Source organism: Bos javanicus, chromosome 22 (assembly GCF_032452875.1).
Source record: "Bos javanicus breed banteng chromosome 22, ARS-OSU_banteng_1.0, whole genome shotgun sequence".
Classification (NCBI taxonomy): domain Eukaryota; kingdom Metazoa; phylum Chordata; class Mammalia; order Artiodactyla; family Bovidae; genus Bos; species Bos javanicus.
The window spans coordinates 1,715,280-1,737,539 of record NC_083889.1 but is presented as its reverse complement, the minus strand read 5'-3'; the positions used below and the strand labels follow the sequence as shown (position 1 = coordinate 1,737,539).

The following is a 22,260-nucleotide window of genomic DNA, read 5'->3' as shown; positions in this document are numbered from 1 at the left end:
GTCAACCTCTACTCCAGGATCTTTGCTGTGTAACTGCTCCTCTGAGGCACCTCTGTTGGTCTATTCCCTGTTGATTGCCAGAGGATGGGAATATTCTATGCTGCTGCTGCTGCTGCTAAGTCGCTTCAGTCGTGTCCGACTCTGCGCGACCCCATAGACGGCAGCCCACCAGGCTCCCCGTCCCTGGGATTCTCCAGGCAAGAACACTGGAGTGGGTTGCCATTTCCTTCTCCAGTGCATGAAAGTGAAAGGTGAAAGTGAAGTCGCTCAGTCGTGTCCGACTCTTAGCGACCCCATGTACTGCAGCCCACCGGGCTCCTCCGTCCATGGGACTCTCCAGGCAAGAGTATAAGACATAACCTAACTTGTGAAACTGGATGAAGATGTAGAATTTCATGCAGTTATTGCAAGTGATGGTGCTGAACTGGTAGGACCTGATCAGTGAGGCCCTGGCAGAATCAGACCACCTGATGATTGTAGAAGAGAGTATTAACAAGGAAGGTGACAGGCTGAAATTCAGAAAAGCATGTTTTGAATAGCAAAGATTAGGAGAAGCCATTAGGAGACATGGATGGATCTTTCTAATATATTTACAAAAATGAACCTGTTTTATGCTGCAGAAATAAAAAGTAAATTCAAGGAAATTGGATCATGTTATATGACTTTGTCAGAAAATATATGCCAAGAAGTGTCAGGTGAACCCATTATATAGTTTTCAGGTCAGAGTTGCATTATACGTTAAATTTTGTTAAATGTAAAATAAAATATATCTAAGTTTCATGATTTATTTGTTAAACTATTGGGTTTAACAAAACTTCTTTCAAGTTTTTGATAAGATCTTACAGAAAAACGTGAACAAACTTTTTTAGTCACCTCAATAATATTTTAATTACACCGTGTCCCCTTCTCTGTAATATGAAAATTGGGGTTATTTTAAAGTAGGTTCTCGGGAATTCCCTTGTTGCCTAGTGGTTAGGATCCTGGGCTTTCACTAAGGTGGCCCAGGTTCAAGGCATGGTCAAGGAACTGAACTGAGATCTCACAATCCACATGTCACAATCAAAAAAAAAAAAGAATAAATAAATAAAGTGGGTTCTCTTTTAGGTATGACTATCCTAGTAATTGGAGAAGGCAATGGCACCCCACTCCAGTACTCTTGCCTGGAAAATCCCATGGACGGAGGGGACTGGTGGGCTGCAGTCCATGGGGTAGCTAGGAGATGGACACCACTGAGTGACTTCACTTTCACCTTTCACTTTCATGCATTGGAGAAGGAAATGGCAACCCACTCCAGTGTTCTTGCCTGGAGAATCCCAGGGCCTGGTGGGCTGCTGTCTATGGGGTCGCACAGAGTCGGACATGACTGAAGCGACTTAGCAGTAGCAGCAGCATCCTAGTAATTGCCAGGATATCTCCTCTTCTCCCACCTGTAACTTTTTTTTTCCACCTGTAACTTTTATAGAAGTGAGTGTGTTCCAGGTTCTTTAAGTTCAGTTAAAAGAGAACCACCTGATCTAATTAAGCATGCTTTTTTTTTTGTCCATAAGTGCAGTCACTTTTCTGATAAGAACAAGTTGGCATCCTTATTTTACATCACATTTCCTGAAATACATGCTACAAATTTGAAGTATTTTGGAAATGCATCTAGGAAGTCTGGATTAGGAAGCTGTTTGCACTTTCTACAAGAACTGCTCAAGAGCTCAAGGACTGCTTGAATTAGGGAAAGATATCTGGTCCAAACCATCACAATCCAATTAAAAATGCTGAAAGTGTTCTGTGACCTTCCCAGGGACCTCTAGCCCAGGAGACCTATGGAGTTACTTGTTTGCCGCTTACCCCTCTGTTGTCCACATCCACACTAGAATCGAGGCCACAAGGCAAGTGCATCTTCTTTGGAGCTTTGCCTAATCTTCAGCTTCAGCTCTCTAGAGCTATTATGGGGACCAAAGGGTCGGAAGAAACAGCAGTCTCATCAGAGTCTTGATTAAGTTCTTAAAATAGACCAAGGTGATGGAGAGATGCTTTTTCTTTTTAAAAAGAATTTTTTTGGCTTTATGGCATGTGGGATCTTATTTCCCTGACCAGGGATCAAACCCACACCCCCTGCACCACAAGTTCAAGTCAACCACTGGGCTACCAGGGAAGTTCCAAGAGTGGCTTTTTCTGTGATTTTATCTCATCAGGTAGTAGAGAGGCCAGTAGGAGCCTCTGAAGACTTCTTCTCCCCCAGGAAAAGAGAACCCTGGTCACTTTGGTAAAGTGTGCAGAGAGCTCAGACCTCTCTAGAGAGGTCTTCATGTCAGTCCCAGAAATTGGACACAGAGAAAGGCTCATTAAGGTCCCCAACATGTTAGGTTTGGGTCTTTAGATACCTAAAAAAAATCTTCTGGTAGTCCAGGTAAAACTCCAGTTTCTTTCTGGTTCACAGTTTCCTCTGAGGTCTTCTTCCTCCTTTGCCTTGTCTCCCGCTCCTGCCCAGCACATCCTTTGGGCTCACCAAGGTGAGACTGAACCCTTTATTGTTTCTTAGAAAGTTATTCTGTCTCTGTCTTGCCTCTGAGCCTCAGCCCCTGCTCATCTTTGTCTGAAGCCTGCCACCCCCACCTCTTTGCCTTTCTGGCTGTTCCAGCTCCTCAAAGGACCCTGCGCCCATGCTCCTCCTGCTACGTGCTGAGCTGAGCTCTTCAGGAACAGAGCTTGGGTCTTTTATTGCCAACTCAAGCCATTGATGCTGGTTTTATTGGAGAGTGTGCAGACTGAGAGTCTTCATGAAGTGGAATTTCTTTGCATTAAATTTTTTTGATTACTATAAAAATTTGAAAAACACAGCTATAAAAAATGAAAATTTACCCTTTATACCACCCTAGAAGTTGCTACATTAACTCTTTTCTTACACTATGTGTTTATTTATGTGGCTGTGTCGGGTCTTGGTTGCAGCACTCAGGATCCTTGACCTTGCTGCAGCTTATGGGAGCTTTAGCTGAGGCATGTGGGATACCTCCCTGACCAGCTCCCGGCATTGGGAACCCAGAGTCTTAGTCACTGGACCACCAGGGAAGTCCCAGAAAAAGCTACGTTAACTCATATTATATTTCCTTGTAATCTTGTAAAAACACTATATGCTTGTTTATTCCATTTATGTGACAGATTATTGTTGTTCAGTCACTAAGTCATGTCTGACTGTGACCCCCATGGACTCCAGCATACTAGGCTTCCCTCTCCTTCACCATCTCCTGGAGTTTGCTCAAACTCATGTCCATTGAGTCAGTGATGCCATCCAACATCTCATCCTCTGCCACGCCCTTCTCCTCCTGCCCTCAATCTTTCCCAGCATCAAGGTCTTTTCTAGTGAGTTGGCTCTTGACATCAGGTGGCCAAAGTATTGGAGCTTTATCTTCAGCATGATGATTAATGATTCCTAACCTGGAGCAAATATGTAGTTCTTACATGTTATTGTCGTTCAGTCGCTAAGTTGTGTCCAACTCTTTGTGACCCCATGGACTACAGCATACCAGTCTTCCCTGGCCTTCACTATTTCCTGGAGTTTGCTCAAATTCATGTCCATTGAGTCACTGATACTATCTAACCATTTCATCCTCTGCTGCCTTTTTCTCCTTTTGTCTTCAATCTTCCCAGCATCAGGGTCTTTTTCAACGAGTCAGATCTTCGCATCAGGTAGCCAAAGTATTGGAGCTTCAGCAGCAGTTATTCTAATGAATATTCAGGGTTAATTTCCTTTAGGATTGACTGGTTGGATCTCCTTGAAGTCCAAGGGGCTCTCAAGAATCTTCTGCAGCACCGCAATTCAAAAACATCATTTCTTCAGTACTCAGCCTTATTTATGGTCCAACTCTCACATCTGTACATGACTACTGGAAAAAACCATAGCTTTGACTATATGGACCTTTGTCACCAAAGTGATGTCTCTTTTTAGTACACTGTCTAGGTTTGTCATAGCTTTTCTTCCAAGGAGCAAGCGTCTTTTAATTTCATGGTTTCAGTCACCATCTGCAATGCTTTTGGAGCCCAAGAAAATAAAATCTGTCACTGGTTCCACTTTCCTCACAAATAGAATTTGCCATGAAGTGATGGGACCAGATGTCATGATCTTAGTCTTTTTGAACATTGAGTTTGAAGAAACCAGCTTTTTCACTCTCCCCTTTCACCTTCGTCAAGAAGCTCTTCAGTTTCTCTTTGCTTTCTGCCACTAGAATTTCATGTTAATTTCTCCTAAAATGTTATTTAGTTTACCCCAAGCTTAAGTTGTTTATATATGCACACTATATGTATGTACACACACTCATGCACACACACACACACACACACACACACAGTCATCCAGTTCTCTATTTTTTTTTTTTTTTTACTGTTTACTACTGCTTCCTAGGAAACTCATTCACTCAAATGGCTAACAGGCAGAGAATTAAAATCATCCCAACTTGTCAGGAGAGGACCACTTCTTGTTTGTCCACACACAAGCACCAGAGCCAGTTTTAAACTTGACCAAATCAATAATTGACAGTTTCCCATCAGTGCCTGAGCTTCTGAGAACCAGGGAGTAAGCTAAAGCACATTCTGGATCCCCCTTTACATGGCCAAAATCAATCCGTCCCGAGGACACCCCCCACTTAGGAAAGTCACCATTCCTGACTTTCTCTGTCAGCTTTTCTCTGAGAGATGGAAACCTCTCTCCTGCTATAGTCTTTTCCTTCACATGTTGATTGGTGGACTTCTTTGGGCATCTCAGCATCACCATGCCTAAAATAGGACTTCTGATTTCTCTTATTCACCTTGCCTTCCTCTCAACTCTAGTCTCTCCCACGTGTTGACCTGTCCTAGCTGCACAGTCTCTTGCGCTGACCATGCTCCTGGCTGACTGGGCTCCTGGCTCTGACCGTGACTCCCTGTAGTGTTCTTAACAGCACGTCCCGAAGGATCTATTCAGAATCTCTGTCACATGATGTGAGTCCTGTGCTTAAAGGCTGCCTGTGACTTTCTGGAGTAAAAAGTCCAAAATCCCTGTTGCTATTCTACAAAGATCTGCAGAACTGGCTCTTGCCGTCTCTATAACATCAGCTCCCATGACTCTGTCTTTGCTCTTCTTGCTCCAGCCTTCAAGGGTTTCCCTGCACAAACCAGTGCATACACACTTCAGTCTTTGGCTGTTCAGACTTCGACTCATTCCTGAGTTCACTCAGATGCTACTCGTATCTGAAAACATTTCTCTGACTCTCCTAAACGCGCATTCCCAGGACTCCCTAAACCGTTAGTGTTGTTGTTTTTCCCTGGTCACCACCTGATGTGCAGTTTTGTTTGTGTGTGGGTTATTGGTCTTCCTTCTCTTGATGGTAACCTCTATGAACACCAGGGCATAGTTGTGGCAGGCTGCAGTCCTGGGCGTGTGACAGCGTCTGGATCCTGGTAGGTGATGAGAGTAACTATCTGAAAGCATTCAATCTCTGAACTTTCACCAGTCATGCAGAATAAACAGCTAGGACAGTCGTTTCTATTCAAAATCTGGCTTTCAGGACCAACATGACCTATCGGATAGACCTCTGACTGGGTGTCTCTTCTGGGCCAGATTTAGTGGATGACACAGCCCATTAAGAACAGTGGGACAAGTCAGTAAAAATTCCCTGAGTACTCACTCATAATTCATGTCTTCACATGTTTTATTTAAGTTTTTACATCTCTATTTTGATGTGAATTTTACTTTTACAACTATCCAAAAGAAAAAAAAAAGAATCTACCATAGGGATTTGACATACTATTTATTTTGAAACAGGTCTCAGTGTCTCCACAGTAAAATTTTGAGACAAATATGGCAGTTTTTGGTGGTGTTTGTTTTGTGTGGATGAGAAGGGCGATCTCATAGTGGCCCCTCTGAAGACGCCGCCGCTTCCGGGTGAGAGGCGGCTGAGGTTTAAGCTCTGGCGTTGGCGTCAGCCCTGGGTGGAGTTGCCCTGGCCACAGACCCTCCGTGCTCCCTGCCCACAGCGTCGTGGCTGGCGTTTACCTGCAGCTCTCAAGTCACACCCGGGTTTCTTCAGCAGAGCAGGAGGATGAGACCCTGACCACCCTTTCTCTTTTCAAATGCTTCATCTCTGGTGGCACTGTTTCTCCTCCTCTGTTTGCACTGATAGCAGAAAGTGGCATCTGATCCCGAAATGGAAGTGGCAGGCGGTCATGACAGAGGCGTGGGGGCTGGTCCGCCGCCACGTGCGAACAGTCCTGCGAGTGCAGTGGCAGAAGCTCAGTCACCGGAGGGGACACGTATTTGCCTGGTCGTGCGTGAATCTGCTGCCCTGCGGCTGCTATAATGGGACACATCCTCCGGGGAAACACTGTCTTTGCTGACAGACAAGGTTCTCAGAGCTACCTCAGGAGACCCCTCGCCATTATACACGCCTGCCCCAACAGGAGATGCATTGAAGAGCCCCTTTCTGTCATCCATGTCATGTAGGAGGCCCCGGGTGGAGGGGGATATGGGAGCTCTGACCTGGGGGTCGGGGCCCCAACTCTGCTACCTGTACACTCGGTGGCCCGGGACTGGCCCCTCCTCAGTCAAACAAAGACTTTGGAGTCTGTCATTACCATTCTCTGTAATTCTCTGCTTGCATTAGACTCCCTGTGTCTCCTAGTCCCCCAACTCCTGGCGAACAGAGCTCTATATCACCTTACAGAACATGCCATTCCCCAGGAGCAGCAGAGCTCTAGCCAACGGGCCCCGTCCTTGAGCGGGGTGAAGGGCTGGGAGCCATGGAGGGAACAACTGCTCCTCAGAGGTCAGTACTCGGGAGGATGCCCCACAGGGCCCAGACACGAGGAATTCTATTTACATTGACAACAGCTGAGGACAGAATCACATAGAAATATTAACAGCTTCAGGCCACAGTCCCTAAATTGCAGAACAAAAAAATGCCATTTGTTTGGAACAGAACTTTCAATCCTGAGATTTTCTAGAATTCTTCATTTATTTACATTCCTTTAATAGGAAAACAAGACAAAAAGCTATTCTGGAATTCTTTTTGTTTTTTTTTTTTAGAGGTGAGAAGGAACAGGAAAAAACCTTTTCATATTGATTTTAATATGAAAAAGCATTAGAAAGCTCATGGACTTCCCTCATGAAAGTCGTACATTCTTAACAGGAAAAATTCCGAGCATACACAGATTTGTCATATGAGTCATCTCCCAGTGTATCCCATGGCTTCTCCTCTTAAATAATGAAGAGCAGCCAGCATTAAACCTCAGGAGGCTGCCAGCAGCTGTTGCCACTGGATTATTATTCCCGTTAGATCTTTGGGGTGTAGTGTTGGCTGCAGGCTATCTTTAGCTGACCCTAGCACCTGGAAGGGAAACCAGTCACTCGCCATCCCTCTACTTATGAGATGAAAGATTTTCTGTCTCTAATAGGAGTCTCAGAATAACCACATCCTGACAAGGGTTCCCAGAAGTGATTATTTGAAATTCAAAATGTACTTCAAATTTGCATTATTTTTCCCAATGCAGGAAGTTAGGATGAACTATAGTGCAGCTTCCACTGTGGCCTTGGATAATTCTGTATGGCTACAGCCCTCGGAGGGGGTTGCATGTGTGTGTGCTAAGCTGCTTCAGTCTTGTCCGACCCTGCAACCCCATGGACTGAAGCCCGCCAGGCTCCTCTGTTGGTGGGATTCTCCAGGCAAGAATACTGGAGTGGGTTGCCATTTCCTCCTCCAGGGGATCTTCTCAACTCAGGGATCGAACCTGCTTCTCTCGCAGCTCCTGCATTGCAGGTGGATTCTTTACTACCAGTACCACCTGGGAAGCCCCAGAAGGGTTGAGTCCTGTCTTTATTTTCAGAAGAGACTGAACTTTGCCTCCAGTAGCAGAGGTGTCACAGTCATGGTGCCCAGATTGAAGGAGGGCTGTGAGGTGCTGGCACCTGTGGCGGGCAGCTCTTGCCAGGGGCCTTGGTGGTGGCAGGAAGAGTGATTCTCAGCCAGAAATCTTCTTGAGACACTGTGTTCAACCTCCATCTACAGAGCCAGGCCTCTTGTGGGGACTCTCACTTATAAGATGCAGGCAAACATCCTTGGAAATATAAGGCTGTGGGAAAAGCATATTTCCAGCTTCCTTCCTGTGAGCTGAGTCAGTGGATGGAAGGAGCGAGTGGCTTGGGGTGGAGAGTAGTGGCTGGGGTGACACCTCTGGTGGAGGAACCACAGATGCTCGATCTGCCTTCTAGGAGGTATGTTTCTTGCACTCAGGTGTGAGGTATGCAGGTTTGGGACAGAGCTGAATTTTTCCGGATCGAGAAACAGTCAAAGTTGAATTCCACTGCCACCCCCTGCCCCCAACCCCAACAAAGATCAGGGATCCATGTCAGACAAGCCGGGCAAGGGTTGTATTAGGACTGCAGTTCAAGTAAATGCTCCTCTTGAGCTAGGGGGCAGATGCTTAAAGTACCCTAACTTTGCTGGATGTACTCACTCAGCTGTGCAGGTAGGTGGGAGAGGGTGGGAGGAATTATGTGGATTCTGGTCCGAAACAGCTTCGTCTTCCTCTGTTCTTCTTGGCTAGGCAAGAAATAGCAGACACATTTTGTTTTTAGGTTTTTGCTAATGCTCGCATCACATTGGACTAATCTGGAGGGCAGTGTCACCTGGCGGGGAGCACCTTCCGGTGATTGCAGGGAGGTCCGGCACTCAGCAGCTCTCAGCGTCTCTTCCTCACCTCAGGAGCCTAGGTGCTGACGGCCTCTGCACTGCAACATACACTTTAGTTAGAACAGCTACACATGACTGGCCTCATATCATGTCAGAGAACATCTATCTAATTGTGTGGGAGGTTCCAGTGTTAAAGCGTTACCAAAGCTGCTTCATAGAAAGGAGCACAGGCAAGGCTCCCAGCCCAGCCCTGTTGTGAGAGGGTCAGTGAAAAAGGTGCGGGGAGGCCAGTGTGACTGGAAGGGCATGTATGGGGGCAGTGGGGGGGGGAGCCGTGAGGCCCGAGAGGCAGTGGGGAGGCCAGGCGTCCCAAGGAGCCTGTGGGCCAGGGACCTGAGTGAGAGGAGAGATGCTGGAGGCCGGGGCAGAGAGGGTGTCTGTGGAGGGTCTCCTTGGCTGGTATGCGAAGACTGAAGTTGGAACACAGATGGAAGCGAGGAAGGCAGGTGGGGAGGCTTTTGCAGTAGTTCATGCAGGGACTTCCTTGGCAGTCCAGTGGTTAAGACTCTGCATTTCCACTGCAGGGGGCATGGGTTCAAGCCCTGGTCAGGGAACTAAGATCTCACATGCTGCAGGGTGTACCCCTTCAAGCAAACGATGATGGAGGCTTGAGCCGGGGTCATAGCGGATGAGGGAGTGAGAAGCTGATCTCAGAGAGACAACAGTGAGTGGTCTTGAAGCAGGATCTTAGTTCCCCTTGGTTCTTTGAACCTGAATCCTGGACAAAAGCCAGGAGTCCTAGCTGCGACTCCACCAGGGACTAAGACTAGAAGCAAAGCCAACCTGGCTCTTGCCTCTGTTTGAAAGTAAGAATGATTTGAGAGATAAAAACTGCAAAAAAACAGGTTCAGTTCAGTTCAGTTCAGTTCAGTCGCTCAGTCGTGTCCGACTCTTTGTGACCCCATGAACTGCAGCATGCCAGGCCTCCCTGTCTATCACCAACTCCTGAAGTCCACCCAAACCCATGTCCATCAAGTTGGTGATGCCATCCAACCATCTCATCCTCTTTTATCCCCTTCTCCTCCTGCCTCAATCTTTCCCAGCATCAGGATCTTTTCCAATGAGTCAGCTCTTCACATCAGGTGGCCAAAGTATTGGAGTTTCAGCTTCAACATCAGTCCTTCCAATGAACACCCAGGACTGATCTCCTTTAGGATGGACTGGTTGGATCTCCTTGCAGTGAGAGGGACTCTCAAGAGTCTTCCTCAACACCACAGTTCAAAAGCATCAATTCTTCAGCACTCAGCTTTCTTTATAGTTCAACTCTCATGTTCATACATGACCATTGGAAAAACCATAGCCTTGACTAGAAGGACCTTTGTTGGCAAAGTAATGTCTCTGCTTTTTACTATGCTGTCTAGGTTGGTCATAACTTTCCTTCCAAGGAGTAAGCATCTTTTAATTTCATGGCTGCAATCACCATCTGCAGTGATTTTGGAGCCCCCAAAATAAAGTCTGTCACTGTTTAGACTGTTTCCCCATCTATTTGCCATGAAATGATGGGACCAGATGCCATGATCTTAGTTTTCCAAATGTTGAGCCTTAAGCCAACTTTCTCACTCTCCTCTTTCACTTTCTTCAAGAGGCTTTTTAGTTCCTCTTCACTTTCTGCCATAAGGGTGGTGTCATCTGCATATCTGAGGTTATTGATATTTCTCCCAGCAATCTTGATTCCAGCTTGTGCTTCTTCCAGCCCAGCGTTTCTCATAATGTACTCTGCATATAAGTCAAATAAGCAGGGTGACAATATATAGCCTTGACATACTCCTTTTCCTATTTGGAACCAGCCTATTGTTCCATGTCCAGTTCTAACTGTTGCTTCCTGACCTGCATATAGGTTTCTCAAGAGGCAGGTCAGGTGGTCTGGTATTCCCATCTCTTTCAGATTGTCCACAGTTTATTGTGATCCACACAGTCAAAGGCTTTGGCACAGCCAATAAAACAGAAATAGATGTTTTTCTGGAACTCTCTTGCTTTTTCCATGATCCAGCAGATGTTGGCAATTTGATCTCTGGTTCCTCTGCCTTTTCTAAAACCAGCTTGAACATCTGGAAGTTCACGGTTCACGTATTGCTGAAGCCTGGCTTGGAGAATTTTGAGCATTACTTTACTAGCGTGTGAAATGAATGCAATTGTGCGGTAGTTTGAGCATTCTTTGGCATTGCCTTTCTTTGGGATTGGAATGAAAACTAACCTTTTCCAGTCCTGTGGCCACTGCTGAGTTTTCCAAATTTGCTGGCATATTGAGTGCAGCACTTTAACAGCATCGTCTTTCAGGATTTGAAATAGCTCCACTGGAATTCTATCACCTCCACTAGCTTTGTTTGTAGTGATGCTTCCTAAGGCCCACTTGACTTCACATTCCAGGATGTCTGGCTCTAGGTGAGTTAGGGTACAAAGTTTATTTTCAGAGACATACCACCACAAGTGGGAGAGCACAGAAAGAAACTGTGTATTTAGACAGAAACAAAGCAGGAACACCCACCCAGACAGAAAGGGTCCCCTGTGATGACGAGGGAGGTAAACCATTTATATGGGGCAGTTGTCCTGGGTCTTTGTTCTCCTCTGGCCAATTATCTTGTTCCTTTTCCCACACCTGCCCTGCCCTTGGGCCTTCTTCATATGCGTCTTTTTGCCAAGATGGATTCCAGCACAAAGGCTAATGGGAGTATGACAACGTCTATTATGGAGTGATGCCCACCTCTTCTGACCCCCAAGGATCCTTCCTGCTGGTGTGGAGTTAGGAAGATTTCCTTTACCTCAGGAGTGATAGATACAGTCGTTTTCTCTGTTTGCTCCCTCTCAGAGCTCACTTCCTGCCTCTAAGTCTGTCCTTGGGTTGTCAGGGAAAACAAAGCTCCAATCTACTCTGCTTGACAAATTCCATCTGCTCAGCCCAGAGGCCCATCTATCTCCTGCCTCAAACTTGTGTGAATGGAGAGATTTTAAAGATTGGCGCAAACAGGATGTGCTGAGGGATTGGATGAATGGTGTGAGTGAAGTAGAGGAGACAAGGAAACACCTGGGGCTGAGAGCCTGGAGGGATGAGGCCTGTGTGGTGGAGGGAGGTGGGGGAGGGGCATGCACTGAGTTTCAGATGTGCCGTCCGCGGAGACTTGGGAAGCTCTGGGTCCCAGCCTCAGCCTGGGCTATGTTCCTGAACGTTCTTGGCAGATGCGTCCTCCCTGAGTGACATGAGAAAAGTCTTTTGCAGTATTCACACTCAGCAGCCTGGGTGGCCCCGTGGGAGCGGACGAAAAAGTTTTCCGGTAGAATTCATTGATTCCTAAGTCTAACTGGTGCAGCAGAGGGGAAGAGTGCTGGGTGTGCAAAGGACACCCCCTCCCCAGAGTGGTCGGAGAGCTGCCCATAGCCTGCAGGCAGGGTGCTGCGCCCACCACTCTGCTCCCTCCAGCCGGAACCCCCTGAGACATCCGCGCTCCCACTGCCCCCGGACACGTTGGTGATGTGGCTTCCGGCTGGGACTGGCCAGTGGCGCCTGTGTGAGAGGCTGGGCCCCGGGCACCACCCTTTGGCTTTTTGCGTCCATGTTGCCCACAGGCCCAGAGAACAGCAGTGCCCCCATCCCCAACTGTCCACTCCGTGACAGCTGTTTTGGGAGCAGGGAAGCCCAGAGAGCTTGCCTTCACGGGGGTCGAGGGGTCAGTGGAGGTTCAGCTGGCACAGCAGACCCATGCCCGCTGGGTCTCCGCACTCCCCTTCCCCTTCTCCCCCTTCCCTGGCTCCTCCCCCTGCCCCCTACCCCGACTCCAGGAGGTCTCCTGGTGTCCTCAGTCACTCGTGTGCGCACCAGTATTCACGGAGGAGTCTGCTTCCGGGGAAAGTGACCTGAGATCTAAGAAAATCCTTTATCCCCACGTTTCCCACAAGGAGCACTGAAGCGCACCGGGGACTGACTGGAACCTCCAGGGCTGCCATGGGATATTTTAAAATCTCAGGGAAAACAGTGATGCCACACACCATCTGTCGGACACAGTGTAGACTACTCTGGGTGATTGCAGTTTCCACATGAGGTGTACTGCCTTCCCGTAGATGCTGCTTATTCTTCTGCAGCTGAGTCTTCAGTGGTCACTGTGGTCAAAAGCACCCTGGGGAGTCAGGCGGAGGAGTAAATGGAGGTGGTGTTGGACTGGAGAAGTTGTTTAGTGTCCACACTCCGTTAGTAAGTAAATGTGATGAAGAATAAAATACAAATAATTTTCTTCTAGTGTATATATATTATCTTTCTTTTAATTGGTTGCTAAGTTATCAGTGTATCAAGCCTTTTGAAGTTGAACCTGTTAGCTATTTCTTTTGATCAGGGGCTTCCCTTTCTTGGGACAGTCAGGGCCCGTGAACCAAACAATTTGGGGGCCTCAACTTTGTAATGACAGTGTTTTCCATTAAAATTGGTTAAGTGTCAAATAACAGTCCCCACTGCAGACTGTTTGAGACCAATGAATGCTCTGCCTGGAGCTGTTTTCTATTCTCCTTCCTAGTGCTGTGCTGTTCATGAACTGTCAGGTTCATTGGTTTTAAACGTGAACAAACATGTTCTCTCTTGTTTTCTTTCAGAGAATGGGTTGATCGCGCTCCATCTCTTCATTTTCTGAGAGTGTTAATTTGTCTGAGACTCCTCATGAGGGATCCGTGTTATCAGGTTGGTTGCAAAAAATAAAAATATTTTTTGCTAGTTTGAAGATGAAATAAAAACTGGTGGGCTCTTTTCTGAAGCACAGCATGGTAACTTTTTTTCTCTCTCACTACTCAGTAGCTTCCACATTTGGGAAGTATCTTACCTGCTATTGAAATCGATGCAGAGAGAAGTGATTGAATGGGGACAGAAATATCTCTATATTTCTACTCTGTCACCTATGGGATGCAGTGGACTGACTTCTGGTCTGTGTTTGCATTGTCTCTCGGCATTTTAAACCATAGGCAGCTTGGAGAAGGGTACACTGGGCCATACTTTGGAGCATGTTGATGCCAAGCGGCCAAAGTGAGCAGCAACAAGTGGGGATTTCCTTAGGGGGCTCCAGGGCTGACAGGGGGAGCAGCCAGGCCTATACATGGTGGCTGCCCCAGAGCCATGCACTCCCCGGAGTCCAACCTCAGAGCCTGAGTTAGAGGTGAGCACAGGGCTCCTGCTTGTCCCAGAGGAGGCGTCTGCTGGAGCGAGTCTCCCCGCCTCTCACTAGTCAGTTGAGCATTCTGTCTCTGGGTTAGTACCTATCATACTTTTAAGCACAGGGAATCACCTGGGGCTCTTGGAAGTGCAGATGTGGATTCCATAGGTGTACACTGAGGCCCGAGGTTCCGCTGAGGCCACCGGTCCATGGCCAACACTCTGAGTAGCAAGCACTTACCTGACACCACCTGGTCTGTGAAAGCTGTTCCTTCCAGACCCAGCTGCTAAGATTCCTGCTTTTATAAAGCAAAGTTTGTAAACTTTCTGTATATCAGAAGCACGCGGAACACTTAATGATTGCTGGCACCTGAAAGTGAAAGTGTTAGCCGCTCAGTCGTGTCCGGCTCTTTGCGACCCCTGGGCTGTAGCCCACCAGGTTCCTCTGGCCATGGGATTTCCTGGGCAAGAATACAGGAGTGGGTGGCCATTTCCTTCTCCAGGGGATCTTCCCGGCCATGGGTTGAACCCAGGTCTTCATATTGCAGGCAGATTCTTTACTGTCTGAGCCACCAGGGAAGCTTCTGATTCAGTAAGTTTGGGGAAGGCCTGGAAATCTGCATTTCTAACAAGTTCCCAGGTGTCGCTGATGCTACTGGTTGCGGGAACCACTGCCCAACCAGTTTGGAGAAGTCTCCAAATTGCTAATGAGCCATTATTGTTTCTGCTTGCCAGCATTTAATATCTAAAGGGCAGTCTTGTCATTCTTACATGCTTCAGTCATTTTCACAGATTGCTTTTTTCCCTGAGAGATATCTCCTTTTATGCCCCATCCTGATAAGCTACTGGGATGCTCAGACCACTCTGAAGCACATTTATTTTGGATTCAGCTTTACTGATAAGTTATTATTTGAATCAGGGCATATTTCCTTTCATTACCCTGATAACCATCTTTTCCAAACTCAGCACTCAAAACAACGTGTGCTGCTGCTAGCCAGCGATGAACCTGCTCTGGTTTGAGTCTCCTGGGACTCATGGTAGCTTCGCTCTTTTCTTTAGAAGAGTTGCTCCCTTCCCCATTCCGTACTCTAGGATGGCTTTGTGTTGTTGTAGTTCAGTCAACCAGTTATTTGAATATGTGACATTCCTCAAAAACCTTTCTGTCCTGGTTGCTCAGAGTTTGATGGGAATTTTCCTTTTCTCCTGTGACCACCCAGACAGAGCTGTGTGGGCCATGCTGGTGAAGGTGGTGTGTGCTCCACTCTGCCTGGGTCACTGCCCCCTCTTCCCCTGGCCCTAGGCTCCTAGTCATATTAACACTGTCCCCCACCCCCTGCCCTATGCCCCATAGGCCTCAGCTTGGATAAGAACAGCTTGTATATGGTATTAATATAAGTATTCACGGAAGAAGGTGGATTTTTAACAGGAGGTTTAGTTTTTGGACTTATAGAAGTTAGCAAAATATTTGCCTTAGACATGCTGTTTGCTCAGAGAATTGATGGCTCTTGTGTCATACTCTGCTGATCTTCATCTAAAGTATTCCCTTTCTTAACCCAGTTCTTGATGGGCTGGAACAAGGTTGACTGGATTGCTTTTTAAAGGAAAGAATTCTGTGACCTCTTTGCTTTGGGGCTTTTATGACAAAAGCATGCATTAAACCAGATCTCCCATTGATTTCCAGCCTTTCCATAGAAGGAGGTGTTCCCTGAATCTCTCCTCCTGGCACTCTGTCCACAAACGAGAGCAGTTGTTTAACATGTTGAGTTGCCAAGAATTTCTGGCCGAAGTCATAGCCACGCTGGGGTTTACTGTGACCTGTGCCCACAAATGTCCCAGTCAGGCCTCCCTTTCCTCTCCTGGTGAATCCGTGATCAGTGCTGCATGATCCACAGTGGCCGCCCCAGACCATGTCCGCTTCTCACACACACCCCTCCTACCCCGGTCTTCTTATTAGATTGCAGCATTACCTGTTTTACAGGCAAAACCGAGGCCATTCTAGTAGGAATGCTCATATTTTCTTTGTTGCTTGAAATGTTTGGATTATTATGCACCATTGTGCATGCATGCTAAGTCGCTTTAGTCGTGTCTGATTCTTTGTGACCCCATGGACTGTAGCCCACCAGGCTCCTCTGTCCATGGGATTCTCCAGGCAAGAATACTGGAGTTGGCTGCCATGCCCTGCTCTAGGGGATCTTCCCGACCCAGGGATCCAGCCCGCATCTCTGTGGCTCTTGCATTGACAGGCGATTATGCACCTTTACGTCCTTTCTTATTTCTGAAGAAATACCCTCCTCCTTGGGGCTTCCCTGGTGGCTCAGAGGATAAAGCGTCTGCCTGCAGTGCGGGAGACCCGGGTTCAATCCCCGGGTTGGGAAGATCCCCTGGAGAAGGAAATGGCAACCCACTCCAGTATTCTTGCCTAGAGAATCCCGTGGACAGAGGAGCCTGGAGGGCTACAGTCCACGGGGTCGCAAAGACTCAGACACGACTTCACTTTCACTTTCACCCTCCTCCTTGCCAAGCCTCAGCCTTCCATCTGTTGTCTTTATTACGGTGTCAGTGGCTCCCTTTCTGTTTTTTCTTATCATAAAAGTGCCCTTTTCAGGACACACTATCCTTTCAAGCCTTGATCTCACCTTCATTACTGCATTTATTGAAAGGTCAGACTATTTATATGCAGCTCACTCGCTTTCCTTTACAGCTGATGTGCAGTAGAGCTTTTCCTTGCGTATTGTGCACCAAGACCTCTCGGAAGTCATTTAAAAAGGCCATCGTAGGCCATGATCCAGTCAGCATCTGTTGACCCAGAGGCTCCAGTATATGCCTAATGAAGGTTCCAGAAATAAATGAGTGGAAGGGATGAAAGAGAAGCCATTTTTAAAGACAAAATTGCTTCCTTTTTCATAATTAAAGGACGATATATGTTCAGAGATTTCAAGTGTAGTTGGAGTTCCAAGCAGGATAAAGTTTACCTAGGCTGCTTACAGTGAGCTGTCAGAGCACGTTGCTTACCAACGATAAATGGAAAAACTTAAAACTCCTAACCTACCTCTCCATTAGCCACAGCAATAGAGAGACGGTGGAGCTGTATGGCCCGATCACCCCACCTTAAACTCCTAACCTACATCTCCATCAGCCACAGCAATAGAGAGACGCGGAGCTGTATGGCCCGGTAGCCCGCCTCGCACCCCAGCCTCCTTCCAGCAGCCTGCGTCCCTTGCCACACTTTCTGTTTCCTCTCACTGATCCTGAAAACCTCCAGCTGTTCCTCATCACCTTCTGTTTTTCTGTGCTGTTTACTTGCTCCTTTTAAAAATTCTGCCTTCCTAAATGTTGTTTCTGTGCTCAGCTGCTTCAGTTGTGCCCAACTCTTTGTGGCCCCATGGACTATAGCCCACCAGGCTCCTCTGTCCATGGGATTCTCCAGGCAAGAGTACTGGAGTGGATTGCCATGCCCTCCTCCAGGGGATCTTCCTGACCTGGGGACCGAACCCGAGTCACCTGTGTCTCCTGTATGCAGGTTCTTTACCTCGGAGCCGCTGGGGAAGCCCTGAAATGTTAACCTTCCCCAAAGCTATTGTCTCTGTTATAGGCTCCCCTATCTTCTGAGCTCTTGGCTTCACCAGTCATTTTGTTGCTGCTGTTCTTTGCTCACAAGCATGTTTCCAGCCTGAGACTTTCCCCCTTATTTAAGTCCCAAATTTCCAGGTATTTGTTGGGATGATATGGTAGCATAATGGTTCTCAAAGGGTGGTCTGGAGACTCTCACAGGTCTCTGAGACCCTTCCAGGGGTCCCACAGGGTCAAAATGGTCTTAAAGGTGATGCTCCAGTGTGATTCATTCTCACTCTCTTACGAGCATGCAGTGGAGCCTTCCAGAGGCCGCAGGGTATGTGATGATGGTGTACCCTCGCTCCTGATGGAACACATGCTGTGTGCTCTTGTGTTGTAAAAATTCCTCACTTTTTATCTCTAATATGGTAAATATAAAGAACTTCCCAGGTAATCCACCTGCCAACATAGGAGATGCAGATGCGGGTTTGATCCTTGGGTTGGGAAGATCCCCTGCAGGAGGAAATGGCAACCCTTTCCAGTATTCTTGGCTGGAAAGTTTCATGGACAGAGGAGCCTGGTGGACTGCACTTCATGGGGTTGCAAAGGGTTGGACACAACTGAGTGAATACACACATACACGGTAAATATACATAGATTAACTCACATAAACAGAAGGTTTCTGGGACTCTCAGTAATTTGTAAGTATATAAAGGAACACAGGGGCCAAAGTGTTCGAGAGCCCACTGCGCACGGGACATGCAGTAACTTCACTCAGTCTCTCCATCCTGACGCTCCTGCAAACTGCCGAATTCTGCAGATTCTGTCAGTGACACCACCTTTCCTCCAGACTCCAAGGCAGGAAACGCTTCCTTTCCCCTTATAAGCCTTTAGAAGAGTAGTTCCTAACACACCTGAAAAGATACGTACTGGTCAGGCCCAGGGAACCTTCGGTTGCGATAGAGGGATGAGCAGTGTGGACTGCTGACTGCAGAGGAGTGGGCGGCGGGTCAGGACGTGGCACTCGGAGCTCAGTGCTCTGCTGACTGCCCGACCAGGGACGGCGTGTCCGGGGCCCTGACGCTTTGCCATGGCGACGCACTGCTGGACTGACGGCAGCCAGAGTGGTGTCGCAGGGCGCGCTGTTGTTCTGTAGTTTTTATCAGTGTTATATTATTGTGTCAAGTTTTTAAAAAGAGAGAAACTCTGGGAATAGGTAGAGCAAGGACATTTGTCCAGATTGATGGAAACTGTCTCCAGGTCACTAGGCTCAGAAGTCTAGAGCCGGGTCCTGAGAGCCCAGGCCGTGCCGGGGAGGAGCGCAGTCCTGTCTGCTCTTCAGCTCGGTAGCTGGGACTGCTGAGCCCAGAGATGAGGCTGCCTTGTGGTCTTGTTCTCCGGTTGTCCCATGGCTTGTTTAGTAAATGGTGGGTCACTACTTGAGGGCATAGCAATGACATTTTCTAGTGGTGGTACAGCCTCGCTTCTTTTCCTGTGTTTCCTAACAGTGCTTCTGACACGGCGCTCACAGGACCCAGTGAGTGCTCTGTGAAAAGCTGGTGTGTCTCACCCACCGTATGCAGGGAAGATGGGCGGCTCCTCCTACTGGAGACTGTGGTGCACGGCAGCACGTTAAAGCTCAGAGGAGTTCTGTAATAAAATAATTTGTTACACTCTGTTCGACCTACTATTTGATCATAAAAATATTTCAAACACCTAATACCACTCATTGCACAGAATAAAATCATTATTCCCAGGACAGGGTTTGGGAAACATGGAATCAGTTCCATACTGTTAACACCGATGATTGTATAGATATATTTTTGCCAAGGTAAACATTTAAGAATGACCATGACCAGTCATTTAAACATGAGTCTCTCCCTGGTGGCATCTCCCAAGCTTCACATTTAAATTTCCTTTATGTCAACAATGCCAGATCTCAGTCTTCTGCCCTCGGCGCGCTTTTCCAGGCCTGTTGTTCTTCCATCACCTGAATGCACCGCCAGCAGCTCAGCGTGTCGGACTCTACCTCCTTGTCTTACCCAGCCTGTGTCCCCCTCTTCCCTGGGCTTATCCTGTCCTGGCCTCCCATCACCTCACTGTGCAGACGCTGAAGCCTCTTCTCTGCACCCTTCTTCTCCACTGGCATTCATGTCCAGCTGCTCAGACCATGTCAAGACTGCCCACATGTCCACTCCCTTCTCTCTGCGCCTGCCAACCTGCGGGGCTTCCCTCCATGCCCGTCCCTCTCTAGTTTCCTTCAAGACTGGGGGGAAGTCCCCACAGCTGAGTCTGATCAGCCCTTGTTCACACGTGTCCATCAGGCTCAAATGCAAAGTTCAGTTCAGGCTCATGTTCAAGTCTTCCCACAGTTCATCTCACTCTGTTTTTCTAACATTATCCCCAGTGATTCCCTTCATAAATTTAGGGAGTTGGTTTTCATAGTGATACAACATCTTGATGTTCTTTCTATGCAACTTCTGTGCACTTTTGATCCTCCTGTCCTCTTTGCTTGGAGGAATCCCCTTCATTTCCTTCTCTTCCTCCACATCTCCTCAGCACAACTATCCATCCTTCTAAGCCCATTCAGAGGCCACCAGCCTTATAAAGTTTTCCGTGGTCCTCTCACAGGCTATTATATGTCCCTCCTCTGGGGTGTCACAGCACCTCCTGTATAACTTTCTTCAACTATGAAAAAGTGTTACGTTCAGTCATGTCCGACTCTTGGTGACCTCATGGACTGTGGCCCACCAAGCTCCTCTGTCCATGGAATTCTTCAGGTAAGAATACTGGAGTGGGTTGCCATTCCCTTCTCCAGGGGATCTTTCTGACCCAGCGATCGAACCCTAGTCTCCTGCAGTGCAGGCAGATTACCGTCTGAGCCACCAGGGAAGCCCCATAACTTTCTTAAAACACCTACCTAGATCTATCTTAAATTCCAGTTATTTGTGTGTCTACCTTCTCCTTGGCTGCAGCTCAGTGAAGTCAACCTCTGTCATCTATATATTTGTGTCTCCTTCAGAGCCTAACCTGGGGATCTTACTAACAGGAACGGAAAAGAAAATGCTGAAAAAATATAAGTGGTTTTAAAATGTAATTTTTATGTGTATAAAATGTCCATCATAATTAGTGGCAATGCATACAGTATCCTTCTTTTCTTTAACAGCAGCTCTTCTAAAGTGAATAGCAATTATGGGAATTCAAATTAGTAGGTGGTCATAGAACTATTTTAATTGAGTTATAAATATACCTTCATTCTTAATTTGAACAAGGGTGTGTGGTTTCCAGATTCCCTTCACACAGATTAAGGAAACCTTGGCCCTTGACCCAGGAGGCCTCGAGCCCCTGAGCCTTTTCCTCAGCTGCTCAGGCAGCTCCACAGTAGCACATGATCATTCCCTCATACATACTCATGTACTCATTGCCAGACACGTTCCGGAGCTGGAACAATGGCTAATATTTGTATTTCAAATAACTTCCTTGTGTGCACAGTAGGTAAGGAGAGAGGAGTCAATGTTGCGTTAAATAGGTAGAGCCACCTGAAACCCGTTCATCCCAAGATAAACATCAGTGCGAGTAGCCTGAGAGCATTGGCTGTTAGTGGAGCTCCAAACCAGTTCCTTTCACAACTCCCAGCACCCTCTCTCTTACCACTTTTCAGAAGTTTTATGCAGTGCCTTCTTATTGGAAATTGGTGCATGAGTGCTAAGTCGCTTCAGCTGTGTCTGACTCTTTGCGATCCTGTGGATTGTAGCCCCCCAAGCTCCTCTGTCCATGGGATTCTCCAGGCAAGAATACTGGAGTGGGTTCCCATGCCCTCCTCCAGGGGATCCTCCTGATCCAGAGATAGAAGCTGAGTCTCTTATGTCTCCTGTATTGACAGGCGGGTTCTTTACCACTGAGCCACATGGGAAGCCCTGAAAGATCTGTATCAGATCTATATTTTGCAATGATTATCCTTACATTTGTTCAGGGTATGAGTTTAATAAGATCATTAGCCACATCATCTGAAGGAGAAGCCCTGTTTTCTACTCTGCTACAGCAATGCTGCTCAGATTTTATCAGGCATGTGAGTTACCTGAGGATCTTGTTGATACTAAGAGTGTCATTCAGTATGTCTGGGGTGAGTAGGAGATTTTGCATTTCTAATCAGCTCCAGACGCTGCTGTTGCTGCTGGTTCATGGACCACACCAGGCAGGGGCCGAGAGGAAAGTCCTGGGATTCAGGGATGCTGGATTTTTATCCAGACTCTGTTGTTTAGGCAAAATGGTTTACCTATCTGGGTTTTAGTGTTCCTATTCTGTAATATGAGGAGGTAAAGGGAGAGATATCTAACAGCTCTTTGCAGCTCTGACATTTTATGATGACATGGGAGGAAGTAAATAGAGTGAGGACGCGGGGTGCAGTTACTTACTTCCTGTTCTACTCAACCTGCACTCTTACTTCCAGTTCAGCTCAACCCAACTTTCATATCTATTAATGTGTGCCCATGTGCTACGTCACTTCAGTCGTGTCTGACTCTCTGTGACCCCATGGACTGTGCCCGCCAGGCTTCTCTGTCCATGGGATTCTGCAGGCAAGAATACTGGAGTGGGTTGCTATGCCCTCCTTCAGAGGACCTTCCTGAGTCAGGGATCAAACCCATGTCTGCTGCGGCTCCTGCAGGCAGAATTGCGGGCAGATTCTTTGCTGCTGAGCCACCAGGGAAGCCCATATCTATTAAGTTTATCTTAAATATAGTATGAATGACAAGCATTAAAGTTTTCCATATTTATATTCAAATGTGGACCTTCAGAAATAGTTACAAACTCATGACTTAATAAATCAATTGCATGTAAAATACATCCCTCCCCCTCCATTCTCATCTTTCATGT

General features: G+C 47.3%; 1 protein-coding gene across 4 annotated transcripts in view; it reads left to right on the top strand.

Moving 5' to 3' along the window:
- The window catches only part of NEK10 (NIMA related kinase 10), a 267,365-nt gene that overhangs the window by 50,208 nt on the left and 194,897 nt on the right, over positions 1-22,260 (top strand). For all 4 annotated transcript variants that reach the window (XM_061395695.1, XM_061395694.1, XM_061395692.1 and 1 more), the window contains one exon: positions 13,284-13,368. In XM_061395695.1, coding sequence (XP_061251679.1) covers positions 13,284-13,368 — 85 coding nt within the window. The remainder of the gene's footprint in view (positions 1-13,283; positions 13,369-22,260) is intronic.